At 39.4% G+C, this 25100-nt stretch overlaps 2 protein-coding genes across 4 annotated transcripts in view; both read left to right on the forward strand.

The window, feature by feature from the left end:
• brf1a (BRF1 RNA polymerase III transcription initiation factor subunit a) overlaps nucleotides 1–18765 on the forward strand; it is a 54385-nt gene extending 35620 nt beyond the window's left edge. For both annotated transcript variants that reach the window (XM_067421147.1, XM_067421148.1), the window contains exons 13-19: nucleotides 3616–3677; nucleotides 3880–3961; nucleotides 4055–4110; nucleotides 4204–4469; nucleotides 15312–15363; nucleotides 16352–16511; nucleotides 17156–18765. In XM_067421147.1, coding sequence (XP_067277248.1) covers nucleotides 3616–3677; nucleotides 3880–3961; nucleotides 4055–4110; nucleotides 4204–4469; nucleotides 15312–15363; nucleotides 16352–16511; nucleotides 17156–17193 — 716 coding nt within the window. In that variant the 3' untranslated portion in view covers nucleotides 17194–18765. The remainder of the gene's footprint in view (nucleotides 1–3615; nucleotides 3678–3879; nucleotides 3962–4054; nucleotides 4111–4203; nucleotides 4470–15311; nucleotides 15364–16351; nucleotides 16512–17155) is intronic.
• A 1456-nt stretch (nucleotides 18766–20221) lies between these two features.
• Nucleotides 20222–24189, forward strand: ftr81 (finTRIM family, member 81). 2 transcript variants are annotated; one of them, XM_067421150.1, is made up of 8 exons: nucleotides 20222–20343; nucleotides 20949–21543; nucleotides 21996–22097; nucleotides 22408–22641; nucleotides 22733–22889; nucleotides 23118–23159; nucleotides 23239–23280; nucleotides 23357–24189. In XM_067421150.1, the coding sequence occupies exons 2-8, from the start codon at nucleotides 20953–20955 to the stop codon at nucleotides 23860–23862; spliced, it is 1674 nt and encodes a 557-aa protein (XP_067277251.1). In that variant the 5' UTR covers nucleotides 20222–20343; nucleotides 20949–20952; the 3' UTR covers nucleotides 23863–24189. The 2 variants fall into 2 exon arrangements, with proteins under 2 accessions (XP_067277251.1, XP_067277250.1); XM_067421149.1 differs by lacking the exon at nucleotides 20222–20343 and adding an exon at nucleotides 20350–20506.
• The last annotated feature ends 911 nt before the right edge of the window (nucleotides 24190–25100 follow it).

Below are 25100 nucleotides of genomic sequence, written 5' to 3' on the forward strand. Positions count from 1 at the left end.
ACATGTAAATGAATATTGACTTAATATAGCAGTGTTTCTAAATCACGTCCCAAATTAAAAAACTGCAACATTCCAATCTATTCCCGTTGAACAAAATCAAGTCCAACCCAACATTTCACTCTATTTCACTCAGATATACGTCACAATAATAAAGAAAAGATTATTGAAATATCTTTTTTATGCCGACTTTGAATTAAGCTTCATATTGCCATTAATATCATCATATTATTTGAATAAATTGAAATATAGCGCACAAGTTATACCGGCTACATGTATTGTACATTTTCTTTCTTTTTTTGAAGCTTGAATTCTTTGGTGCCCATTCATTTTAATAGTAAGCAAAAGAAAGACGGGTACATTCTTCAAAATCGTAAATTCTGTGAACCAGAAGACAAAAAAATCCTTATAGTAATTTGGATCAACATTAGTGTGAGTAAATTATTTTTCACTTTTGCATGAGCTATACCTTTAAGTGGCGGTACTTCATTACCAAGTCGATGCTGAAAAACTAACAATATCAGTTTATTTTTCCAGGTTTTTTTTTTAACAGTATTCAGTCCCTAAGTGCTTTCTGACTGATATGCAGCTGCTGTCGAACCCTCATGCATATTCATATGTCTTCAGGTAGTGCAGCTGCTATTTAAATGCTATTTTTAGTCAAAATACTCTTCCTGGCGAGGTATACACAGTTTGTTAATGAAAACAGACTCTACCAAAAAAAAAAAACATTTCAACATGAACACAAAGTTAGGCCTAATGGGAAAGACAGACTGCACTGCTTGTTTTATTACGGTTTGGCTTCTCTTCTCTTTATTCATCATCTTGGATCCAGCTGCACCTGGTAGTCTTTCTCTGATGTGGTTTTATTTCGCCTGTTGTAACTAATCTCTGCTTTTCACGCTCTCACCACATCACACGTCACTCATGGCACAGAGTGTTATAGTGTGTGTGTGTGTCAGTGTGTGTGTATGTGTGTGTGTGCATGCATTGGTTGTGCAGTTAGTCTGTGCGTGTTCAGATGCGAGTGGCGAGAGGAGGTCAGGTTTCTTGACTCATGGGATCGACTGGCATTGTGGGCCCGCTCAGAGGCGAGAAAACCAGAGTTTCCCCCTCTGTTTTTTCTCCTAACCCCCTATCTTCATTACAACACATGAGAGGGATAGAGAGAGGGATGCTCTATAAAGCAAACTTCTGAAGCGTTGCCAACAATCTCCAGGCAGAAAGAAAAGAGTAAGGCTGGGGGAAGGGAGGAGCTGGGCTTGGAAAAGATGGAAGATAGAGAGGGAATAACCCTGGAAGTTGCTACTGTAGAGCCACTGGTTTAATGATCCCAGCAGCCCCAGTGGATTTTCTAGCAAGATTTGCTACAGGGCAGAAACCATAGAGAAACACACACATATTTGAGTTTGTTTTGCCATGTGATTTTGCTTGGGGACATTTTATGTGAAGGTTTTTGGGTTGGACTGATATTCTATGTATCTCCACTAACCTAATTTAACAACTGGCTCAGAGAAATGTTCATTGATGAATGGCAGCATGTGTTTCTCCTTAGGAAATTGAAACATTAAATACACTTCAATTATGCGGAGTAAACACCAGGCGAGACTTTACTCTTTTTCTTTTTCCAAAGCAGTCTGAAATAGATTCACAACACAGTTATTTTAAATAGTATGTGATTTCTATTTTGTAATTTTATTTATTTATATTTATAATTTAATTTTACAATTTAATTTTGTAATGAATTTTATTCTACCAGTTTTTTACGTGATTTTTACGGTGTAATTTTTGCACAATTTTTTTTAGACTTCAGGGCCCGTATTCATAAAGAATCTTAATGCAAAGATCTCCTAGTGACAAAATTCTAAGAAATTTCTTAGAAATGTGGGCGTTTACTCTTAAAATTAACTAAAAAATCCTAGTAAAGAAAAATTTTATTCAGAAAGCATCTTAACCCTTAAAAGAGGTCTTAAAGTCAAATTTGTTAGGAGCACGGACAAGGACTTTTAAGAGGGTTAAGAGTTTCTTTAGCAGCGGAGAAAATGGCAGAAAGACAAAGAGGGAGAAGAAATATGTTGCAGACTATGGATGACAGTGAGTCACGCTAACATCTCCGACACAGCGCAGGAATGCCATAGCGTCAGAAATTGAAGTAATCGCTACATTACGATATTTAGCAACTGGGAAAATGCAACAATGCAGCAGTGATGATTTGGGTCTGTCACAACCTTCTGTAAGCAGAGTGATCACACAAACAATTACAGCTCTTTCAGAACCTCATATTGTGTGTCAGTTCATTTCATTTCCACTGGACATTCCCACCTTGCAGGCCCAAAAAGCTGCATTAATGAATATAGCAGGCTTCCCTGGTGTTGTCGGAGTAATCGAAGGAACCCACATCCGAATTATTGCACCGTCAGAAGACGAGGACGTTTATGTTAATAGAAAGAGTGGAACGATGTTTATAATTCTAAGCCAATCAAATAATAAAAGGATTTATATATATATATATATATATAATGTGTGTGTGTATGAGTGAGAGAGTACGGTAAAATAGAACAATTTGCACTTGTAATTTCAAAGTGAAGGCTTAGAATAGACCCTATTCTTAAAAGCGCTCCCTTTCCCCCCTTTTTGTACAACCAACCAATCACAGTCTTCCAAAGACTGTGTCATATGTAGCAACGGGGTCAGCCCCGCCTCTTCATTAAGATAAAGGTTTTTGCATTTTCCTTGCTCAGAGTTGCTCTCAGATCGGTCCCGAATAGCTCTTAAGCTAAGATTCCTACGTAAAAGTATTTAAGCTAAGTTAGGAGTTTTCTGAGAGGACTCTTAGAATCTTTATGAATACGGGCCCTGGTATTCACAAAACATCTTAAGGCTTAAAGTAGCTCCTAACTTGCCGATTTAGAATAAACTCATCAAAATAATGGTTGTGTCAGTCCTAATTTTAGGACTCCTACATTTTTTCTCTAAGAGTATTTTATAAAGCATTTTAGCACTAAAACTAGCTCCTACATTTGTGAAACGCTAGGAGTAGTCAAGAGTCAAAGTCACTAAGACCAAATCACAACGATCCTATTGCTGTTGTGGACCTTTCTCCCCTTTCTCTCTTCCACTTCGCTTCCTGTATACTCCCTGTCATATCATAATAAAAATGCAAAAATGCCAACATTAATAAATATTATTTATTATATATTTTTTTAATCTTTATTTTAATATGGCATTATCTTTATTTTAAAATCTTTATTTTATATGGCAACATGACACATTCTACAATATTTCAATCACTGATAGAGACTCCTCCCCTATCAGCCAATCACTGTGGGCATAGTTAGTAGGCATGATGAAATCATCCATAGCAACAAGGTCAACCCCACCCTTACTCTTAGCTTAAGACTTCTCTCTATTTCTTAGTAAAAGTTGCTCTCAGCAGCTTTGTGAATAGGTTTTAAGAGAGAACTCTTAAATAAGAACTTTTACGGCTATTTAGGAGAACTCTAAGAGCTAGGATAAAATGTTTCGTGAATATGGCCCATGAAGATGTCTATCAAAAAAATAAAAAATAATAATAATTCCATATTCAGGTACAGTCTTTGTTTGTTTTTCTTTCATCAGATGAGGAGGCAGAAAACGGTGAGCTAGACCTGAGCGGTATTGACGAGGACGAGATTGATCGGGTAAGTTTTGGCCTCACTATGGTAACCACATGGTAATTTATCATTTGGTTCTATAAAGCTGAAATCTGAGAGGGAATTTCACATCCAAAAATAAAAAATGGAATTGCTTTAGAACAGAGTGGAACGAGATGTCACAATTTACGGCCTGTTTAGCTCGTCCACTGTGACCTGAGGGATGTTTTTTAATCTTTTTTTCTATTAGTATATCCTGAATGAGAAGGAGGTTAAGGTGAAGACTGAACTGTGGATGCTTCAAAATGCAGACTACCTCAAAGAACAGAAAGGTGGAGAAGATTGAACTGTCCAGTTTGTTAATTTTACCCATGACAGATTAAAATGGAAATCTTTTTTTTAACTATTTGTTTGTTTTTCTTCAGAAAAGGAAGAAAGAATAGCTAAGGAAAAGGAGGAGGGTACATATAAAGAGCGGAAGGTAACAAGGCAATAAGGCAATTCATAAATGACAGTTTTCGCTGTGAGGGTCCCAAATGTATACGGTTGCCTCCTTATTTGTGTCATTTCACAGCCTAGAAAAAAGTCAGCACGGAGGCGTGAGCCCATCAATGCCAGCACTGCAGATGAAGCCATTGAAAAGATGTTAGAGCAGAAACGCATTTCCACTAAAATAAACTATGATGTCCTGAAAGACTTGAACAAATCCAGCCCAAAAAGTCCCACTTGCCAGCCTGAAGAAGCTTCCACTGGAGCCAAAAGAACCCCCGTGGCCCGCCAACGGAAACCCCAACTGACTTCACCCAACATTGGCAAAACTATCAGCAGTTTTGGCAAGAGGTAAGAGTTGTAGGAGAAAGGTTTCTTATGTCTCGATTTTATTTCTGCTTTTCCTCACTCCCTAGTTTTTTTGGATTTATTTTTGCCTACACACCTAAAATCACACATTCTGCTATAGAAAACCATAGAAAGCTCACCATCTGTCCTAGAAAATTCCCACCATCATATACTATCACACACACACACCATATACTATCCAAGCATGATACGAAAAATCTTCATTTAAAAAAAAATAATTAAAAAATAATAATAATTAATTAATTAATTTTAAAAAAAAAACTTTTTTTCGCAAGTGAGGGACTGGACATTGATTTGGATTCTATTTTTTTTCTTTGTGTCAACCAAGATTGGCTTGCCCCCAGTGAAATCTTATTGCTAATAAAAAGCTCACTCCTCATAGCTGTAAATTAAACATCAATTATGATCGGATTGGCTGTTTTTGTGTCTTATTATGCAACATTTTGTAAAGGGGCAGATTACTTCAAATTGGAAAATGTGTGTTTAAAAAAAGTGGTTGCAAAATATGTTAATGTTTGTTCTCTGATTTAGTAATCCTGTGTCTTGGAGTGTTAATGTGGACAGTTTTAAAACATATCCACTCTTATTGATACACCCTGATTTTTTTTTTGTCTGCCTACACCCTTATTTGGACTCTTTCCTGTAACCACCTCAAGCTCTATAGCTAACTTTAGACCTACAGTTACACAATAGCAGGGTACATTACTGTAACTGTATCATGAACCCGGCTATTTTTTCTTACTCTATATCTTTCTGTTCACATAAACAGTTTGCCATGTTCAAACAGGGTGCATCTGCTACACTGAGTCTGCCTCCTTTTCAGAAACCATTAAAATTTATTTAAGGTGATGTAAAATATTAATTTTCCTTTAACAAAAATATGAAGCAGTCTATTAAAATTCCATTCTGCGTTAGTCAAGCATTTCCTAGATCATACGACTTTCTGGTTATTCTTACTTATAGCATCTTGCTGTACCTACAAATAGTATCATGGTTTTTAGTGGTCTCAAAATTGAATTTTGCTGATGGAAATGATCCAATAGGCAGTCGACTGGACATCTACTGTGGGCCGAACACCGTGCCTGAAAAACCTCCCACTTGGAAGAGTAAGCTTCCTCGTAGAGGGGGCTATGGCATTAGCGATGGTCTCCTGCACATCTGCTGGTAGACCGGCCCTTAAGACTGATGGCCCCTGGTAGGCCACACCCACAGTTTCCAGATCTCGGGACGAGGATTTTAGAAGATTGGCCTCGCTCTGTCTCACTCTGCACAAAACCACCGGGATCAGCTTGATGGTCGGGAATGCATAGAGCCAGGGGTGAGCGAACACATCCACTCCCAACGGTGCAGGAGGACTTGGAGAGAACCAAAGCGGGCATTGGGACGACTCCTTCGTAGCGAAGAGGTCCACCTCCGCTCTGCCGAACCGCTCCCAGATCTGGGCTACTGTGAGGATTTAACATCCATTCCCCTGACTTGAGTTTCTGCCTCGAAAAGGAGTCTGCCGCGAGGTTCAGAACTCCGGGGATATGGGATACCCTAAGGGACAGGAATCTGCCCTGGGCCCACAGGAAGAGAAGGCTCGCATGCCTGTCCAGGGTGCGCGACCGAGAGCCGCCTTGACGATTCACATGAGACACCACCGCCATGTTGTCTGTCCTGACAATGACATGGTGCCCTGTAAGGAGGGTGAGGAAATGCCGAAGGCCCAGGGAGACTGCTCTCAGCTCTAGGCAGTTAACGTGCCAAGCTTGAGTCTGCTCTGTCCAGATGCCGCACACTGGACGGCCTTCGAATACCGCACCCCAACCGGTGAGGGAGGCGTCCGTCGTGATCATCTGGCGACGGAAAACGACCCCCGTACTGACACCTCTTTGGAGAAAAGGAGGGTCTCGCCACACTGATAGGGCTCGAAAGCAACCTTGCGACGCAGAAGGCGTAAGAGGGATCCTGTAACTCGGATCCCCGCATGTTTCATCCACCAATGGAAGGGCCTCATGTGGAGCAGCCCCAGAGTAAGGACTGGGAGGCTAAAGCCTGCGGCATGTCCCTACAGAAACATGATGGCTGGGCTTGAAGCGGGCCAGACATGTCCTGATACTGGAAATCTGAGCAGGGTCCAGATGGGGCTGCATGACATGCAATCCAGACAGACCCCTAAAAGGCGGTCTGTTAGGATGGTAAGAACACACTCTTAATGGTGTTCTCTGCCAGGCATGTCCTAATACTGGAAAACCCGGGCAGGAGCCAGACGGGCCTGCATTGACACGGAATCCAGACAGACCCCTAAAAAAAGGTGGTCTGTCGGGATGGTAAGGACACACTCTTAACGGTGTTCACTCTTAGGCCAAGGGAACGGACGTGACGAAGCACAGAGTCTCTATGATCTTTTGCCATCTCTCTGGACTGGGCCAATAAAAGCAAAAGGTCCAGGTAGTTGAGTAGGCGGATGCCCTGGAGCCACATCGGGGCCTGAGCAGCATCCAGACACTTAGTGAACGTCCTTGGCGCCAGAGCAAACCGAAGGTGAGCACCCTTTATTAGAAAGCCTTACCTCCGAAGGTATACCTGAGGAACTTCCTGTGTCGTTGAATGACCTGAATATGGAAACACATCTTACAGGTCTATCGACACAAACCACTCCCCTGCACGAACCTGGGCAGTGTTTTATAGACTTCAGTGTCCACACCTTGAACCTCCCTCTGAGGAGGGAAAAGTTTAGACATCGGAGGTCTAATATGGGCTGCAGACCGCCGTCCTTTTTGGAAACCAAGACGTAACGGTTGCGGCAAAAAAGCCCAGCTAAATCATGCGAAGCGCCCAGGGTGACACTCCTGGAAAATGTTTCCACTCTTGGACGAAATGAGAAGAGGAGTAGTGAAGTGCAGTGGGCATACCTGATTAGGGTGCCGAACTGGGACTCCGTGAAGTGATCGTCCGGCCACAACGGAAAGCCGACTGCGTCCATATGCAGCGAGGAGGCTGCGATGACCAGAGTGGGAAACGTAAGGTCCACTGACCACTGGAGAGAATGAGCCGTGTCTCCTAGAAAACGGGTAGTGAAAAAGTCTCCATTCCCTGGCGTGGGAGTGGTCAGAGGTTGAGCCGACCCCGCCCCTCGAGACGCACTGGCGGCGAGTGTAAAGGGGGTGGACTCGGAGAGCGGCCAGGAGGCGGGCAGAAACGGAGGGTCAGGAACGACTCAGCGGAGCAGGAGCGGAAAGCTACTGCCAGGCCCCTTCATCTGCACTGAAGAGGTCTTTGTAGTTGGAAAGGGGTGACCATGAGCTCCCCAAACCGTGCAGGTGGGGGATGACTCTGGTCACGCCTGAAATTCCTTTGAACGGAGGGCGCTATCTAGGCTGGGAAGGAGAGGTGATAGAAGAGACTCTAGTTCTCCTAGGCATGAACTGCCTTTTTCCCAATAAATCCCCCTGAGAAATAGCGCGTCGAGGAGGAAAAACCTTCTCCTTGTCACGAATCTTAGTGAGGTTTAACCAAAGGTGGCGTAAACCGGCCACCAGACCACCCATTGAGCGCCCTACCGCGCGTGGTGTGCTTTTGTAGCCCATAAGGCCAAAATCCTTGGCTATGCGGAGCTGCAAACAGCCGAAGATGAGAGGCCAGTTAATGGCGGAATAACCGCGTTCCACAGAACCAACGAGAATGGTGAAGTGAGCGGCTACCGCATTAGAAGGGGGAGCGGAAAACGGCTGCTTTCAGGATCTGGAGAGCTAGTTGTGCAGATCGCTGAAAAACGACAGTTTCCTTATCAATGTGCGATACGCACTAGCACACTTAGAAATCTTTCATCGAGCTTAGAAGATTGCCATTTGTGGGAACATAAGGCCAATGAATCGCAAGCTTCTCAGTCACACGCAAAGTGCGTCGACGAGCTCGGAGTAGGCCGGGACGCCAGGCGGGAAAGCGTAGTCAAACGAGACAGTCGGATGCTGTCGTAAGCAAAGTGTAAGCCAAGCCGAAAGAAACTAACGTGCTAACGTGCTTCCGGGCTGGGGAACAAATAGTTTATTTCACGCATACAAGCGGAAAAACTTCGCTAAGCATGCGCGCTTGGGAGAGGAAGTAGGCCTCGCATTTTCCTGGCCGCCAGGCGGGAAAGCATAGTCAAACGAGACAGGCCCAAAATCCTCGGAGTCGGACGCTGTCGTAAGCAAAGTGTAAGCCAGGCCAGAAAAAATGGTCTCGCGTGCTTCCGGGCTGGGGAACAAATAGTTTTGTGCGCGCATACAAGCGGAAAAACTTCGCTAAGCGGCGGGGGAATCAAACAGTTTTAAAATACCTCTTCAAGAGGGAGTACATAGTGATATTGCGCGTGGGCAGGCCCATATACATAAATATATAAAATAATATATAATGTATCACTTACCATGCAGGTCATCGCTCGAATAGAGCGAGTGCACGGCGGGGCAACGACGAAACTCCATCATATACTTCACCAGTTAGGAGAAGCAAGTTCCGCCATCCATGGCCGTTGAAGTAGTGAAGGAGAAAGATGCTTAAATCCAGTTTTTAAGGGTCAGATAAATCGCACGAAGGGAGCAATGCTACTGCTTCGTGAAGGCAGAGAAATCTGGGGAGAAGATGGTGCGCGCGCCAGTATAGCTCAAAGGTGATGAGGTGGAGGGGGAGCACTGAATCATCAGCCAATGAATTGGCGTGATTCTATAAGGGCTTCAGACAATCGGCCCATGGGCGTGCCCCATATGCGTCATTATGCAGCATCGAAGTGAACCTATGAAAGAGAACTTCCTTGTTAGTCAAAGAAAGGCTTCTATTGACAGCTGGCTCATCAAACGCTCACAATTATGTGAGTAAAAAATATTTTTTTACATGTGATAGTATTGCATTGTTATAGATAATTTGATATATATTGATTGTGCACTTGTCTAACTTAACATAATTTAGCACGCTGTCACAGGCTGGAGAATCTTATTTGTGGTGTTGTTGGCTCATTGTGTTGCGATTCAGTATGTTCACTCTCTTGACTTGATATTTCCATGATGTAGAAAGTTTTTAATCATGGTGGTTTGTCTGACTCTGCAGTGAGGCTTGTGCATGGATGTGTGTGTGTATTAGTGATGCGTGGTTCACGGTTATATCCACCGACCGGTCAGGCCAAGTAATAAAAAAAATAACATCCAATTAATTACGGGTGAATGCAAAATCATTTTGTTTGTTTGATTAAAAACGTGCGAGCCCTGTGGGCGAATTATTCCGGTTGCTGTTTTCCCGCACGCTTACAAAACAATTCCTCACGTGTACTCATGGGGCAGCAGAAGCTCTTTTAAACATGCAAAGCCTATTCAATAATAGCAGTGGGCGTTTACTTCAAAGTCTTCAATGCAGCAAGCCCATAAAAACCCAGCATTTCAGGAGAGCAGCTCTATTACTTATTCATTATAATATTTTTGAATGTAAAAACTACGCAAACATCACACAATGAACAATGAAAACCCAGTTCATGACACATTATGTCAATACTTTGGTGTATGAACAGTTTAGTAATTCGGTACCACAGTACATATCCAGGTCCCATGGATTTATCATTTATCAATTATTTTTATAGTAGCATAATCATTTAGATGTACTCAAACCATCATCAAAACTTAAAATTCCTGTGTTAATTTTTTTTTAAATGCAGAAAGAATTAATAGTCTCAGAGAAAAAGCTAATTGGGGTCTCACTCATGACCCTCGGCTGGAAAATCTCTAGAGCTTTGTGGGTCTGCAAGTGTGAAAGGTCCTTATGTTTGTTTCTCTTTTTTATGTCCTTTACCCTTTTGTGCCCTTGAGCACAGGGCAGGTCTGTTAAGAATAGCCAAGTCTATGCTAAATTAACTGTGTGTGAGAGAGAAAGAAAGTCCCATGCATATGGTCAGTCAGAATAGCCTCCTTCTGCTCTATATTTAGTCTCTAAATGCTGGTAAGGAACACATTAAAGTTTAGAGCACATATTTAAAGTGAGGCCCAACTGTGGCCCACTCCCTAGTACCCTCCTTTTTGGAGAATATGTGTGTGTGCTCTACTACCGTGTACTTCTAAGTTGTCATTAGTCATGGATATTCTTATTCGTGGATATTTAAGGAGAGGCTCTTGGTGGCCCTACACACACGCGCCCCAACAGTTTGTCTTGACACACTAAGGGCAATGTCATGGAACAATGAGCAACTCTCTCTTTTCTCTCTCTCTCTCTTTGAGTGGCCAGTTTCCTCTGTGTGTGGTGTTTTTCTCGTTGATCGAATTCTTGAAGTGAACAGGATAGATCTTCTGAATCATTCATTCTGAAAGTAGCTTTTATGTTTGTTTTTTTTCTGAATGGAAAGGTGAGCAATCTGGACATTCTTTTAAAAGCCATTACACTGTTACCATGCCACTGTCTCTCTTCCAGCTTTTCCCTCTTCTTACTCATAACAGCCTGCAGTCTGTTTACTGAATGGATTCTACCTGAATGGAGGTGTCTGTATTATTCAGTGACTTGCCTTTTACCGCTCAAAGATGACCTTCCCTTTTTTTCCTTTCAGTTACTTATAGACTCATTCTAGGGTTTGGCAATATAGCTAAAAATAAAAGGCTTTTATGAATTTAACAATATTTAAACAATATTCAATATATCGGCCCCTGTATTAGGTTTCCAGTCCTATTTCAGCTGACCCTGAGTTTATCACAGAAACACCAAATTAGTGCTACTCAGTGTGTATGTGTGTGCGAGATGTTCCACTGACAGTAAAGCCATTGTATTCTGTTCGCTCCCACCCTATGTTGCACACTGAGGTATTGTGTACCGTGATACACAGACAGACACACACACACACACACACACACACACACACACACACACACACACACACACACACACAAACACACACACACACAACCTCCCTTGTCTGCTTCTCTGCTGCTTTTGTAGCATATTCCCGACATCCTCGCAATTACCTGAACATCTACCCATCTGTTGGTCTGTTCATCCCTCCATTCTACTGAACCTTAAATTTAATAAGTCTCTCACAATCTCTCACATTCTCTCACTCTCTCATCCGGAAATAGCTTGTATAATTGCCCCCTGCTGTTTTAACCCCCTCTCCCTGGCTCCCCTCCCTCCTTCTCTGGTCATTTCTTATCCTTCCAAGATACGCGCAGCTCAGCATTAATATAGAGCCATGGAGATTATAAAAGGTGTGTGTTTGTGAGAGACAAATGACAAAGGTTTTCATTATAGTTGGAAGTAGTGCTTTGTGAGAAGCTGAGATCCATTTTTGTGGTCTTTTGTTCTTCCAACACTTCAACATCCATACATGAGACCATCTCATGTTAGACATTCACACCTGGAGTGCCAGAAATCGCCATCTCACACCATCACACATCTGGTAATTAAACAGTCTCCTCCTCTCGCTCTCTCAGACAGCTGTTATAAACTCTATTCCCCAGTTTTTTTTTGTTTCTATCTTTCGTTCGCTTCCATCTCTCTTCCTCTGTGGTTCCCTTCTGCTGTCGGCTCAGTGTTTCTTTCTTAATCAGCTTACTTGCAGAAAACCTGCATCTCTAGAGAGGGAGAGAGAGAGAGGTGAGCTGTCTGCGAGATCAAAGAAAGTTGAGTTTTTCTCAAGGCTGAATTGACCCAAAAACGAGAGGAAGTTTTTGTCATCCTCGAGGAAAAGAGAAAGCCTTATCTCTGCCTGGGACCAAAATGTGCTTCTGAGATGAAGAGACCAAGTTCTTAGGCAGTGTTTGCTCATGCCTTTAAGCACTCAGCGGTAATAGTGTCAGCCTGATGTCATACTCTTTCAGCTCAATAAAATAAAGGCCTCTGTTGACATCAGCCATTTAGTCATACACTGAGACTGGCGCATGAATGAAGGGGTGATGCAGAAGGTCAGAGTAAATGCTGAACAGTTTAAAATGTTAAAGTTATCTTTGAAAAAGCAGTCAAGTCATCACAACCACAAAGCAAAGACTGTAATGAGGTCATACACACAAAGTACTAATGGTAAGAGGAAAAAATAGATATAACATTTATTTAGAAGCACAATACTTTAATGAAATTTCTCAATATTAACTATTTTTGAAAGAATTTTTGTTCAAATAAAATACTTTTAATTGAGTTAAGATTATGATTCTGACAAGCATCACAATGAATCACAGCTTTGAATAACTGTCACAGAAAGAATTACAATAATATTGTATTGTGACCCAGATATCAATATATCTCACCACCAGGGCCCTGATTCCCATCTCTGATCATTATTGTTGTGCTACGTGTTTGAATAATTGACCCAGTCAGTGTGGTGAACAATTTATCAGCCCTTGACGTAAATGTAAATCTGTGTGTGTGTGTGTGGAACAGACTGTTTCTCAGGAATAGAATGTTGTCACTGTGTTTTGGCTCTGACAGCTTGTTTTTATGCCAAGTACCGCACCGTTCCCCATCCCAGAATGCACTGTAGCCATCAATAGGACACTTGCATGCTGGGTTGTGAAGGACTGTCAACCGTGCTCGCATGTGTTACTGACTGAGAATATAAAGGAAAGAATCTATATCTGTCTGTCTGTTGTTCTGTCTGTCATTACATCCCTCTATTTTACTTTTTCTCAATATTTTTTTCTCATTTCTTTCTTTATATCTAGTGCCGGTCCTACACTTCATGTTATATCTGACTGGTGTATATTGACTCTGAAAATGACATTTCATCATGGGGCATTTCTAACAAAACACAGTTTACTAATATTGAACCTGGAGAAAATATTTTGTTGTTGTTTTTTTGCAAATGGATTGGTTTATCAAGACAATGTTACAAAAAACATCCAGTGCATCCAGAAAGTAATCGCAGCGCTTCCCTTTTCCCCCATTTTGTTGTTACAGCCTTATTCCAAAATGGATTCAATTCATCCCCCCCCCCCCCCCCCAATTCTTCAAACAATATCCCATAATGACACTGCAAAAAAAGTTTGTTTAAAATCTGTGCACATTTGAAAAAAATTAAATCACATGTACATAAGTATTCACAGCCTTTGCTCTATACTCTTTTGAAACACCTTTGGCACCAATTAAAGCCTCAAGTCTTTTTGAGTATGATACTACAAGCTTGTTGGAACGCTTATTTTTGGGCAGTTTCTCAAGCTCCATCAAGTTGGATGGGGAGCATCGGTGCACTGCACAGCCATTTTCAGATCTGACATCTCTGCTAGCCATAGCCATATAGCCATTGTAGTAAAGTGAAGTCACCAATGTCCCAATATGGTGCTGATTATGGAGCCTGAGTCTAAACAGTTTTGGGTGTGAAGTGAAGCCACGGTATAAAGGCCCAACCTACACTCTTGCAGAACAACTCAATATGTCGGTATGAAATAATGTAGAAAAATGTAGAAATTAAAGTTAAAGCTCTAATCTCCACTTGAAGATCCTACAAAAAGTATGTTGGTGCTTAGTGACTACTTCACTCAGCGAAGCTGTCAATCAAGATGTCACCCCCCCACCCCCTGTTTTTATAGCATCAACTTACACCAGCACGACAAAAAATAAAATCACAAAAACCAGCTTTGGAAAAATTAGATTTTGTATTTGTAATTGAATTGTTTCGTTTGTCTCGTGTCCCATTTCATTACATGGAGAGGGTGGGGTTTATGACCTATATTGGATCCAGCCACCTGTGGGTGATTTTAGAAATGATTTGGCTTCACTTTTCAGGCACTTGTTCGGCACCTACACTTGGTCAAAACCCATGTCATTATTTGCCACACTGCATTATGTCCAAAACAGTTATTAAATAAATATAAATCATTAATCGTAAAAAAAGAAATTTCATCATGCTTGAGAGCAAGGGGTCCCCCTGGTGGTTTGAATATAGGGAGGACCGGCAATTGTTATATTCTTCTTTCTATCCTCCTTTAATTTTATCCTCCTTTTTATCGATCATTCTCTTAGTCAGTCAGCCTGTCTGTGAGAGATTTTTGTATTTGAGTTGAGTTTACAATGCGAGTTTGAGTAGATTTGGGATGCCTTGTGGTTATATAAAGAGAACTGCTCCCATGACAAATGAATCTCTTCTGCATATTCAGATGTATCATCAGGAGAATCATATGATTCTGATTAGCGTTTAATTTAGTCTGCAGGTTTAGTGCATCATATCCATACCTCATTTACATATCTTACACTCTTTGGAATAATGAGTAAACTCATTATTCGAGCTGCTGCTGCATGTTGACTTGCAAATACTGAGATGTGTCTCTGGATTCTTCTATGCTTGTCCTGCCCCTTCTCCCCTCTTTCGCTCTCTGTCTGTCTCTCGATCTCCCCCCTTCTGTTGTCACTTGAGCTGCCATGTTTATTCCTCTGGGAATTTTACAGTGAGAGATTTGAAGTAAATCTAGACGGGACTTGTCCGTGTCTAGCACCACCTATGAAAATGTGCTAGTTTTTTTAATGCATTTTGTTTCTGAAAAATATAGTGAATACATTTATACTGAATATACAGTGACATTTCATTATAAAGTGGGGGTTCCCTGTTGGTCTGTAAACTTGTGCTTATCTGGGTTGATAGAATTTAAATTGCGTACATTTAGGGAATTCATTTAAATAATGTGTCAAGATTTGCATTATAATAAGTCAGTGACTTTTAAGCAGTGTAGTGAATTGAAAAGAACAGAAGAACTCATTGGATTGTATAATATGTATGTACCCTAATGTTGTGCCCCCTCTACCCGTACACCACCCAAAAAATTACTCTGAGCAGCTTTTATTGAGAAATATGCCATGTTCTCTTAATGATCTTGTCCGTCTTTTTCCTTCTATCTTCCTGTCTCCAAGGTTACAGCCCCTGGTGTGTGCACAGCCCACTAAGAAGCTGGCCCTCGATCAGGTGAGTGAATTCAAATCACCGTCCGTCATACTAGCACATCCTTGGCAGGTCTCTGGATATATTAAACAAATTTTCCTTAACCCTCAAATGGCCTCTGGGCCAGAGCTTCACTTAGTTTATCCCCGGTGCAGGAAAACTGCATTAAGTTGACCTAGAAACGGGTTCTTCCTTTTCATGTCTAAATTAAGAGAATTTTTTGATCCTCCGAGCTGCTCCTAGATCAGCGGTCTGCGTTGATACTCAGAGGCACCAGTTTGAGTCGGGTATCATAAGCTAATGTTCTGCCTCAGAAAGTGGGCCGCTGACGTCTGGACTCTGAGGAGGCCTTGATGACACATGCTCTTTTCTCTCGTCTCCTACTGATCCCTCGCCGTCGTTCTGGCCCGTAGACCGCTGGAGCTCTTCAGTGGCTCTGTCACTCCCTCTGGCTGTGTCATCCATGAGGCTTCATCTTTCTGTATGTCAAGGACCTTGATCTTTTCTCCTCTGTCTTGTTTTTTCTCTGTTATTAAGTCAGTCTGTCTGTCTCATGACAGTCTCTAGTCTTCTCCCTACTACTTCTTAACTTCTGCGAGTGTGTGAGTGTGAGTGTGAATACATAATCGCCTCCCTCTTTTGAACCCAGAGCAAAAATACTTCCTCCGGGGGTCAATACTCAGGTAGCTAAGCAACCTCTTGCCATCACTTGGCAACAGGAAATGAAGCTTTGTGATTGACGGCTTTCCTTTTGCCCCTCAGGAAAAGAAACGGTTCATAAATTCACTAACAATGTTAACTGTTAACTCTAAAGCTAACTTGTAAAGATAAGTATGATTCTCATTTTAAGGGCGCATTATGATAACTTAATCTTATTGTGCACAATTCATTGAAGCTTGTTATTGTTGCAAAGAGGAAAGTTATCAGAATTATTTTTAATTTTCAATCATTTTCACCTCACATTTTCCCTTGAAAAGATGACTTGTGAATTTCATGTTGACTTTTTCTCCAGAAAGGGTCAGGTGCTCCAGTGGCCACTCCTGCTGCCCCAACCCAGAATGCTATTGTCGTAGAGAGCGGACCAGTGGCGTATGAAGAACCTGCAGATGAAGAAGATGAGGATGAGGAGGACGAACACTGTGTCAGTGCCGTGCAGTTAATGGGCAGCACTGGTACGTGATGACAAAAAAAAGTCCTTGACCTATAGGATACATATTTAACTTCACAAAGACTTATTCATTTAGACCTAATAAGTCTTTTGTAAAATGACTTTACTTTATATAATATAATTGTATTTATTAATGTTGAATTGACATTTTTATATTCTCAGGTTTAATTTTTAATTAGTTTTATTTAAAATATTTCTAATTAGCTTTGATTTCTTTTTATTTCAGTTTAAGTAATTTTAGTGCCAAATGATTTTTGTTGTTGTTGAAGTTTTACATCTTCACATTGTTTTATCTAATATGTGTATTTTAATTTACTTTCAGCTTTATTTCAATTAATAAAAACTTTAAAAGTTTTAGTTAACAATAATAAGTACTGCCTTAAGGGGCTTTAAACTTTCTAACCCATTATAGTCCCTAAATATAAAAAAAGCTTTATTTTCTCAATAAAACTTAATATTAATATTTTTTTCATTAAGAGCTTTAACCTTACTATTTGATATGCTTAAAATATCATTAGCAAATGTTCATTAAAAAAAGTTACATCATGAATTTTTAAGAAACAATTTATACACATTGGCTCCTTTTGACATGTTAATGCTCTTTGTATGATTTTAGTAGTTCTAACCTTCCTGTGTTCCTGTTTACAGATTATGGCTATGAAATTGATGATGATGATGGCTTCTGAATCCAGGGTCCCTGTGGGAGCACAAGTGGAGAGGACACACTAACACTTAGCCTGCTGCTTATTTTGACCCCAAAACTCACAACCTCCATCTCACTACTCCTTGTGTTCGTGCTTATGTTTGCGGGATGAGAAGAAACACCGTGAAATGTACACACAGCAGAGGAGAAGAACTACAGCTAAACAACAACAAAGATCCCACCTTCTTGTGGTTGTGCTTTTCAAATGGTGCATGTTCTGAGCTCATGTGCACTAAGTAACTTAAACACCATTTAAACTTTCATTATCAGGAGTATGAGAGTTAATGGATGTGTGTATGATGACTGGGAGAGATGATTTTCTCTCTCTCTCTCTCTCTCTCTCTCTCTCTCTCTCTCTCTCTCTCTCTCTCTCTCTCTCTCTCTCTCTCTCTCTCTCTCTCTCTCTCTCTCTCTCTCTCTCTCTCTCTCTGTAGCCAGCTAACTGCATTACTGTGTGTTTTAAGGCTAATGATGACATATGATCTTGCACATCTAAAGAGATTAGCCTGCACGAGGCTCAGGCCTCTGTGTGGATAAACGTGTGCATGTACACGTGCCTTTTACAATTGCAGTATACAGGCCTGGAATAGTATAATATTTTTTAGAGCCAAAGTGTTATTCTTTAAACCAGATGTAGCTTTATGTGCTCAGTATTCAGAGTGGATTGCGGGTGTAAAATCTGATTAGTGACAGTGTTCAATTTTGCTCAGCTACTTGGCTGGTTTCCTGGTGCCTTTTTTAATTTTTATTAAATTATCCTCTGGTCCGATGGATTTTCAATTTGGGGCTAGTTAAAGTTTTTTTTTAACTTAAGAATAATGTTTAAAAGCTAGTTTGATGAGAATATAATTTTTTTTGATTTGACAGTTGCTGCTTTTCTGGTTTATGGGGATGAGTACTTGAAAAATTAATTCCAGAAAATTGCTGTTAAAATGTCATCTTATTACTGTTAAATATTAACAAAATGAAATATATATATATAATTGTTTTCAACATATAAAGGAGATGTTTACAGTGTTGGTTTGTTTCGAAATGGATTGATAGTTTAATATTGGTTTGTTAATGAGGAAGACAATAGGATAGTATTACTCATATCTGTATAGGAAAATTGGTGCTCTTTGAGAATGTTTTACTTTATTTATACTTAGTTCTCTCCCAGACTCAAAGATGAGTAAAATATAGAGTACACTATATATTTTTTTCTGTTAGAAAATGAATCACCACAACACACACAGCAGATGTCACTGATGCAAACCCAAGCCATTTAGATTTTGATAGCTTAATAATTACACGTATGATCAGATTTATTAACAGGGTATAACCGTCTTAAAATGTTGGAAAAGAAAAGAAAACCGTGATCTGAAATTGTTCTGATTAAACCATTGACCCCAACATGTATATTTATGAACTCTAGCTTGTAGCCTATAATAAAGGCTTGTAGTCCATGCGAGTTTTGGAACAGATTGGTTTGGTCTTGCAGCAATAATGGCGACAATATAACTCAAAGCAGTGTTCAGTAAACCTAATAGTATTTATGGACAAAGAAATAAAAAGTAATCATAATGGACTATGTCTTCTGTCTTTATTTTTCAGTGTGATGGCTCTGTGTTTTTATTCTTTCTTCACTATGACCTAAGACTTTACTGCCAGTGGGTAAAACTTTCTGGGAATAAGGCAATGAAGGAGTTGAGCATCTGTTTTTAGGTTCATTTGCTCAAGGCTGTTGTGTTTTGGTTGGCATAGAAACATGGACAGTAGCAACTAACTAGATTCCCTGGATGAGACCCTAAGTGGCCTCACTCTCAGCTCTGCAGGGCAAGGGCTGCTGGGAATTGAAGTTCTTATGGGTCATCTGTATTTACTAAGTGTAACGTGGTCTTGCCTTACAGGCTAGTAAAATCTCTGAGAGGAAAGGAACTCTGCAACAACAAAAGAAATGTGTTTTGTTACATACACTTCCTTTCTTTTACATGTCAGATACAGAGACTATACATTTTCAGTGTTTAGCCTGCCCTGCGATACTAGGTATATGATGGTTCTTCATCCTTTGGGAGGAAATATGTCTGGAGCTTTGATCAATATCCACACAGACCCCAAGTGCAATTAACGTGGTCAACTCACCTCTTCACACTTCTTTCTCTTTATCATTATCTCTTTTTCACTGCTCTGGAACCTATTATTCTGACCTTTCGATATCACACATGAGAAAGCAGTGCTGATCAGAGATCGGGCCTGATGAGAGAGATTGTGTGGGTTAATCTGTTGAAGCATGTGGGAGAGACAGGATTTCCCAAGATCGTGGGAAAGGTGAAAGAGAATATTGATTGATTTTGCTAATGAGTTTTTTTTTTTTTTTTTTTTTTTTTTTTTTGCCAGGCTGTTTAGGAATGTATCTAATAGTGAATATAGGCTATTAATATTTAAGAAAGACTCACACTCAGGTCAGTTGACTGTTCCCTGTCAACAAAATAAATGCAAACCAATCTTTAAGTAACCTTTTCTCCAAAATACTAAAATTTAGAGGCTTTGGGATTGCACTTCTTGTTACACATGTTGTTATAGGTAGAGGGCAGTGTTGTTCAGTGTAGAGTTAACTGTACAATAAATTATAAATAATATATATAGCCTGCGAATATATTAAATATTAATAAGTATTATAAAGTGTTTTCTCTTTTTAGAAAACAAAAGTAAAACTGGTCTTGAGTGAGTCAATCGCCAAGAGTGTATTTAATATTTTGTATAGCCTATTCGCAGAATATTTATCTTTATCTTTATTTATGTCAGTGAATTATGGAATTATGGGTATTGACTGAACATTAAATCGTGACAATCGGGCTAAATACGTACGCTGTTGATAACTCCAAAGGTTATGGCAAAATAATTTACTATTATTATTATTATTATTATTATTATTATTTCTCATTAAAATATCGGTATTACTTAATTAAAACGAATTAAAATCCTTTTAAATGAACCTTTACCGCCACGCTGGGATTTAGCCAGTGTCACATGGATGATGACGTACTCGATTTAAAGGAAATGCTTTAGAGTTTTGTTTCATCTTTCTCCAGATCTTATCCTACCGTCGCTTCTCTTCCCAAACGATTGGTGCCACCTGATTGTAACGTAATTTGTGAGTAGCCTACAGAGAGAAACACTTTTAATGAAAGAAAACGTATGGAACCTAAGTTGACTGAAAGTTTAAGTGATCAGTTAACGATAAATGTTTATGATTGGGCGCGGAAACATGGCGTGGTGCCCTCGTTGCCATGTGGAACAGGAGAAAGAGAGATGAGGTGGTTTTAATTTGAACGATTAATTCATCGTCATCATGTTTAACTATATAATTTAGTTTTACCCAAATTAATTTAATCAGCGCTTATTTTTGTTTTTGGTAAATTTATATTTAATTTAAAGGTGCACTCATTAACTTTACATAATTAAAAATGCCCATAAGAAATGAATAGTAGCTTAAAATATTCAGTCTTGTACATCAGATAGCTAAATGTTCTTATCAGTGCCTGGATTCATTGCAAAATTACTTGGTGCACATTTAGGGAATTATAACAAAGGTATAGCTTCTATCAGTAGCAATATTGCGTATTAGTTTACTCAATATTTATTTTTTAAAGTTTTTTTTTTAGTGACATTTGACTTAAAATTGAGGTTTAGGTTACAAGAATATAATATCTTCCTGTAACATCATCACTAACTGCTTTTCTGCTGTTTTCATAACAGTAAAATGGCAGAATCATCTGATGATCAAAATTCTTTCACCTGTCCGATCTGTCTTCATCTCCTGAACAACCCAGTAACTACATCTTGTGGGCACAGTTTCTGTATGAACTGTCTTAATGAGTGCTGGGATCAGGGCGATCAGAAGGGAGTTTACAGCTGCCCCCAGTGCAGGCAGACGTTCACCCCAAGACCAGCTCTCAGCAGAAGCACGGTGCTGACTGAAGTTGTAGAGAAAATGAAGAGGGAAACGCCAAAAGCAGGAACAGCCTCTCCTGTTCTCAGTTTTTCTGTGTCTGGGGATGTGGAATGTGATATCTGCACAGAGACCAAACTAAAAGCTATCAAGTCTTGTCTGGCATGTTTGGCTTCTTACTGTGAATCTCACATCCAAACTCATTATACATCTCCTGCATTAAAGCGGCACAAACTGGTCGATGCCTCGCCACATCTACTGGACCAGATCTGCTCTCGACACGATAAACTACTGGAGCTGTACTGTTGCAAAGATCAGCAGCTGATATGTATGCAGTGTGCATTGATCAACCACCAGAACCATAACATGACATCATCTGCAGATGAAAGACAAAACATACAGGTAGGGCTACTGATTTGTCTGCATAACCATTTTGTTAATATAACCAAGTTAATTTGACTATACATTCTATCCTACTGAGGGTCTGTCTGGTTTCTAGATATTATATGAATATATTATATAGCTATTATGTTAAAAAAAAATAAAAAATAAAAAAAACTCGAGAGTTGGTCAGAACCCATGACCTACTAATGGGTTTAAAAACACTTTTTAGTGCATTGAATAGCCAAGAAGATCAGATGTAAAATGTAAGAACATAAGTACTGTAAGTAGCCTACTTAAATAATAATAAGCACTGAGATTTTTATATTTATTTTGTATACATTTTGAATAGACACTTAATTTTAATTTGTGTGTAAAATATTACCTCTGTGCACCAAGCAAAATGTACTGTACTTAACAAACATAAAATGTTGTTACGTAAGCTTAATTTTACCAGATTATTTTAAATTCAGTCACAGGGAAAGCTGAAGAAAACTTTGGATACCCTAAAAAGGGAAATGCATCAGCGAAAAACAAAGGTACAGGATTTAAGAGAGGCCATGAACTCCCATAAGGTAAGTGCATTGCTGAACGTTAATTTTACCACACAATGTACAGCATTTGCAGCTATATGATAAGTATTTTAATAATTATAGTTATAGAATGTATAATCCACTAATCTAAAGTGTATTATTACAGTAAAATAGTACATTTAAAGGGAATTGTCCCTGCAGTGTCATTGGAGAAAGCAAGTCTTTTATATCACCAAGATGTTGTTGTTTTTTGGGTGTAACTTCAGAGCTAACATTGCCTAGGGGTTACAGTCAGAGCTGAATCAATGGGGTGTTTCTTACAGCCTAAAGTTTTCCCTCTGTCATCTAACAGCTCTCTGCACAGGCAGCAGTGGAGCACAATGAGAAGGTATTTACTGAGCTGATCAGCTCCATGGAGAAAAGACAAGCCAAGATAACAGAGATGATCAGAGCTCAGGAAAAAACAGAAGTAAGCAGAGTTGAGGAACTCATACTAACTCTGGAGCAGGAGATTAGTGATCTGAGGAGAAGACGCAATGAACTGGCGCAGCTGTCGCAGGTGGAGGATGACATCTATTTTATTCAGGTAACAACTGTGACATTAAACAGGCTCGGGTCTGCATCGAAAGTCATTGCTTGAAATGTTTTATTATTAATTAATTTTTTTCCATCTATAGAATTTTTCTTCTCTTTCCCACTACCAATGTTCAAATTTGTGCAACATCTCCATCAGACAACATTTGACATTCAAAGAGATAGAAACCGTCATCTGTGAGCTGAAAAGTCAACTGGATGATCTCTGTGAACAAGACATTGTGCGGATCTCAGAGAAAGGTGAGGGCACTTTTAAAGATCTTTTTTTATATCACACTATCATCTTTAACTTGATTAAAGTTACAAAGAAAATGTATTTAATTGTATTGTTTTTTATTTTCTGTTGAAAAATTAGGCAGATTTGAAGCATTGGTTACAATGTCTTATCAAAATAAAATTTGAGAAAATGCAGGCAGATTGTCATGATCATGGAATTTTGTTTTGTTTTTGTGTGTGCATCTTTAATAGTTCCCACTGTCCATATAATGGTGAATAATATGATCACAGAGTGTAAGTCAACATTTTTTGTTGTTCATATTTTTTGTTTTATAACGAACACACCATACACACAAATATTCTTTTTGTTTAGATTTGCCATCTCATCCCAAGACTAGAGAAGAGTTCCTTATATGTGAGTTGCTCTGTAGTGTCAATGTCAAAATATCATGCTTAAGTACATGTTTAATTTCTTCCTTTTTTTCCAATAGATTCCTCTGAACTGAATCTGAATAGCTCCTCAGCCTGTAATCAGCTCTCTGTACAGAACAAGTCTGTGTCAAAGCGTGGTTGTTTTTCATACTCTGCAACCCGTGGATGCCAAGTGTTGTGTAATGAGAGTCTATCAGGGTGCTGTTATTTTGAAGTACAGTTAGTAGGAGCAGGCTGTTCTATTGTGTTTTCATATGACCAGGTTAGCGGAGACACTGTTACGTTTGGCTCTAACAACAGATCCTGGAAATGTGACTTTCCAGCAGCTATACTTCGTGTAAAGCACAATAGCCAACAGACTAACATTAGCTTGGTCTCTAAAATTGGAGTGTTTCTTGATCAAGCGGCAGGAGCCTTGTCCTTTTACAATATCTCTGAGAAAATTACCCTCCTACACAGAATCCAGGCCACATTTTCTCAACCCCTCTACCCTGGGTTTTCACTTCAGGATTGGGGTTATGGCTCCTCAGTGACTATTTGTGGTCTTCCAAAGCAAAATAAGTAAATATAATCTGTTCTGCAAGAGAAATCTGTTCTCATACATCCTTTTTTCCCCAGGCTAAATTAGAAAAATTAATTGGGTGGAGACGTGGGCTGCTCCAATAAGTGATTTATTTTTATTTTAATAAGAAATTTATATGAAACTTGTTTGAAAACTCATACTATGGGATGTTCTACATCTGTTATTGTTTTTGTCAGATCCACTAAGGTGGTACAAATTGTACTCACAATCTACTTTCTAACATTTGCTTGACCAATTCCCTTTAAAATAGTGGATTCAGGTTGAACTTGCGTTGTGTATTGAATGTATTTGAATAATAAATTACTTTTTACAAACAGAAATTGTTTGTTAATGTTACAAAAGAACCATGAAATGAATGTAACTGCTCAGAACTGTCTACCTTTTTTTTTGCAGTATACAGTTTCATGTGTTGTTGCTTTTATCTGAAGTTGCATACAAATCAGAAATACTAACAAGCAATTAATAAGGAAGCTGTAACATTTTAAGCTTTAATTTACTTTTACAAAGTGGTATAAGACAGCTTGGAAGGTGTCGCCTGACTTTTGACCTCTTTGCATTGTGTGTGTAAGAGCTATACTGAAGTGTACTGTAATGGAAAATAGCAAGTACTATAGCTTGATAAAGATTGATAAAGACATTTAAACATCCTTTCTTCTGAACAGCACATCATCAGTCAGGGTGTGTAATAAGCGTTCTAGGGCAGGGGTTGTACCAAATCTCTGTGCAGTCAACAGTCTTAGATTCCAGCACATACAACAGTAGCGTGCACATTTATTTAACCAATCTTTTAGCTCTAAACTACTGAATGTGTGGAATTAGGTATTATAAACACTTTCCCCACCAACGGTTTAAAAAAAAAAAGTTGCCAGCCACCACCAGGGTTTTGGCCATTTTCACCAAAATGTAATAGTCCATAGAATATTTTGTTTTATGAATATCTGAGCATGCAATACATGTGCTGGTCATATCATTAGAATATCATCAAAAAGTTGATTTTTTCACCAATTCCATTAAAATAGGAAACTTGTATATGATATTCTTTCATTACACACAGACTGATATATTTCAGATGTTTATTTTTTTCATTTTGATGATTATAACTGACAACTAGGAACATATCCCAAATTCGGTATTCAGAAATTTAAATATTAGCTACTTAAGACCAATACAAATAAAGGTTTTTAGACATCTTGACCAACTGTAAAGTATGAACATGAAAA

The sequence above is a fragment of the Pseudorasbora parva genome, chromosome 17 (genome assembly GCF_024679245.1).
Source record: "Pseudorasbora parva isolate DD20220531a chromosome 17, ASM2467924v1, whole genome shotgun sequence".
NCBI classification, from domain to species: Eukaryota; Metazoa; Chordata; class Actinopteri; order Cypriniformes; family Gobionidae; genus Pseudorasbora; species Pseudorasbora parva.

What these genes read in the sequence shown, in the direction of transcription:
- ftr81 (XM_067421149.1), top strand. Translation starts at nt 20,388, where the DNA reads ATGGAACCTAAGTTGACTGAAAGTTTAAGTGATCAGTTAACGATAAAT. An exon ending in ATGACATCTATTTTATTCAG is followed by an intron (nt 22,642 to 22,732) that starts GTAACAACTGTG and finishes TTCCATCTATAG; the next exon opens with AATTTTTCTTCTCTTTCCCA. An exon ending in GAATAATATGATCACAGAGT is followed by an intron (nt 23,160 to 23,238) that starts GTAAGTCAACAT and finishes CTTTTTGTTTAG; the next exon opens with ATTTGCCATCTCATCCCAAG.